This window comes from Mandrillus leucophaeus, unplaced genomic scaffold (assembly GCF_000951045.1).
Source record: "Mandrillus leucophaeus isolate KB7577 unplaced genomic scaffold, Mleu.le_1.0 Scaffold1726, whole genome shotgun sequence".
NCBI lineage: Eukaryota > Metazoa > Chordata > Mammalia > Primates > Cercopithecidae > Mandrillus > Mandrillus leucophaeus.
This window is the reverse complement of record NW_012101728.1, coordinates 25,816-28,274: the sequence shown is the minus strand read 5'-3', so window position 1 is coordinate 28,274 and position 2,459 is coordinate 25,816. Positions and strand designations below refer to the sequence as shown.

The 2,459-nt window shown below is 49.4% G+C and overlaps 1 protein-coding gene across 1 annotated transcript in view; it reads right to left on the bottom strand.

Annotated features, from left to right (window-relative positions):
* The window catches only part of LOC105537467 (flocculation protein FLO11-like), a 27,508-nt gene that overhangs the window by 1,688 nt on the left and 23,361 nt on the right, over positions 1 to 2,459 (bottom strand). The window contains 3 exon segments of the mRNA XM_011977072.1: positions 31 to 111; positions 266 to 579; positions 799 to 980. Of these exon segments, the coding sequence (XP_011832462.1) occupies positions 31 to 111; positions 266 to 579; positions 799 to 980 (577 nt within the window).

Here is a 2,459-nt window from a genome sequence, read left to right as displayed (position 1 = left end):
AGTGTCAGCAGCCGAGGAAGCAGCAGCGACCTGGCGTCTGCTCGGGGCAGGTGACCTTTCCGGCGGCGCCTTCTGTCCCGGGTCGCTTTTCCACGGAATGAATGACCGAAACTGTAGTGACTCATGGCCAGGGAATGCCTTAGTTATCTGAGGGAATCTTGTTTGTGAAAAAGGGAAACTGGTGCAAATGTGAATTCAGACAGGCCAGGAGAGGAAGGAAGGGAAGGATTGAGAGAGAAAGATGATTGGCCTCTTAGGGGAAGACCCCGCTTGGACGTGGGCTCCTGGGGCACTTCCTTGATTCGTGTCCTCCTCAGCGGGATGGGAGAGGCGGAGGTTCCAGGAGGCTCCGAGCCTTCCAGAGTCGGTGCAGGGTTGACAGGAGACGTTTGTTTTGCTTTTCCTGAACTTTGGATCGCCAGCTTATTTGGTCTTCTTGATGTTGTAGGGTTGATAAAGACAGGAGTGGAGTGATCTCGGACACCGAGCTTCAGCAAGCTCTCTCCAACGGTGAGTGGGCCAGTGGGACCTGGGTCGGGACCCAGAAGCCTGCTCTGCTCGCAGTGGGTAACTTTCTTTCTGAAGTTCATGTTCCAAGGACAAAGGGATCGTTAGGACAAAGTGTTATTACTGCTTCGTGGTGGAGATGCTTCTGGTTTATGTTGTGGCTGCCGCTGTTCTTTGGAGTGCCTCACCGAGTCAGCTAACAACTGCGTGCATGAGCACAAGGAAAGGCTTCTTGAGAAATGAAAACTAGGTTGTAGGTTTAGGAGGGGAATAGGAAGCTTAGCTCTGTACAGCCGGAAGCCTTTTGGTAAGTTGGAGGTCCTTGAATTTCCTCGGTGACTGCATCTTGGTGACTTCTCTGAATAGACCTTCGAGGGCATTGGGGGGTGATTGTTGGAGGGCTTGGGGAGCTCAGGCAGCACTTGTGTGGGAACGTGGCTGTTACAGGAGCCGCAGAAACGGGGACTGCATTCCTGGGGAAAGGATTGGGGGTGTTGGAGGCTCTGGCAGGGGAATTATGGGGAGGTGTTCTTATCAGTGTGGAATACTGGACGTTCAGGCGGCGGGAAATCCGGGTCCTTGGGTGTTGTGAGCTCCCTGGAGTTACCTTCTTGCCAGTTTCAGCTCAATTGATCCCCCTCCCCTGCGGTATCGTTGGACACATTTTACTTCATTGAACACCTGACTGCAGCTTTTTCTGTAATCCCTCAGGGGCAGTCATCTTTTCCGATTCTGTGTATAGTTTCCCTTTCCAGATCCGTGCCATTTAAGCTAGAAAAGGGGTCGGTTTTGAGATGTTGTGAAAATGTTGAAAGGCTCCTCGTTATTAGTGGGAAGTACCTGATGTTGCCAGAGACTGGACTGGGGCGCGGGGAGCACTATGGCTGCTGGACACTGCCTCACTGCGCTGTGCGTGGGGGGATGCTTCATTCAGCCTTACTGCCTAATGATTTGTGAGGATTTGTGTTTTCACAGTAACATGTTTACCTTATATTCTGACATCAGTTCCCGATATGTGACGTGTGGGCCACAGATGCTGGTGTATTATTTCACATGCATTTATATAGATTGTTTTCAGGGAATTCAGAAATTCTATTGTCGACACTAATGATTGTGCTTTCTTGATTTTTCTCTTTTCATTAGTCTTAAATCCTTTTTTCTGTTTGCATCTCGGTTCATTTATACTTGGGAAGTGCAAGACATGGCTACTAGAAAAAGATGTCAAGAGAACCTGGAATCCAGTAGGCTACAATTTGGCAAATGTTAGCTTAAAATGTTCTAAATGTTGACCACAGTGGATGCAGATGGCTCTGTGCATCATCTGTGAAATGTGGTCAGATGACCACCCAGGTTCAAGTGGTTTGTCACCAGGGTGGTACGAGCCACACAGAGTGCCCTCCCCAGAGGCCATGTCGCAGAGACGTTTATTTTGAGTGGTTTTCCAGTGAGTGATGCAAGATTTATGATCCATTTTAACAGCCTGCTTTTTATGCGTTTGCTTAGGTTTTTAGATTTTAGGTTTAGTTTTAGGTTTTCTGTTAAACTTGCTCACCTAGGAGTGGTGGTCAAATACTGGACCTCATTAGCGTGAAAGTCTGCCCACCTTGGCAGGCTCCACTGGAGTGCTTTGGGGCCTGCCTGGATTGCAGTCCTGGCTCTACCAGTTTTGTGTCCTCGCCGTTACTGGGAGGGAATATTGAGGAAATGCATGCGAGGTGCTTCCTGTGATCCTGGCATGGAGCAAGTGCTCAGTGACTGTCAGCTGCGATTATTAGTAGTGGCTAATACACGACCACTGTTCTTGGCCAACAAGCCCGCTCAGAGCTTTAATGGTTTTCCGTCACCTAATGATGGTGATGGTTTCCACTTACTGAACACTCACATGCTGGGCTAGGCACTTAACCCAAATCCAGGGTCAGCATTATTGTTTGGGGGTTGGGGGCAGACACCTC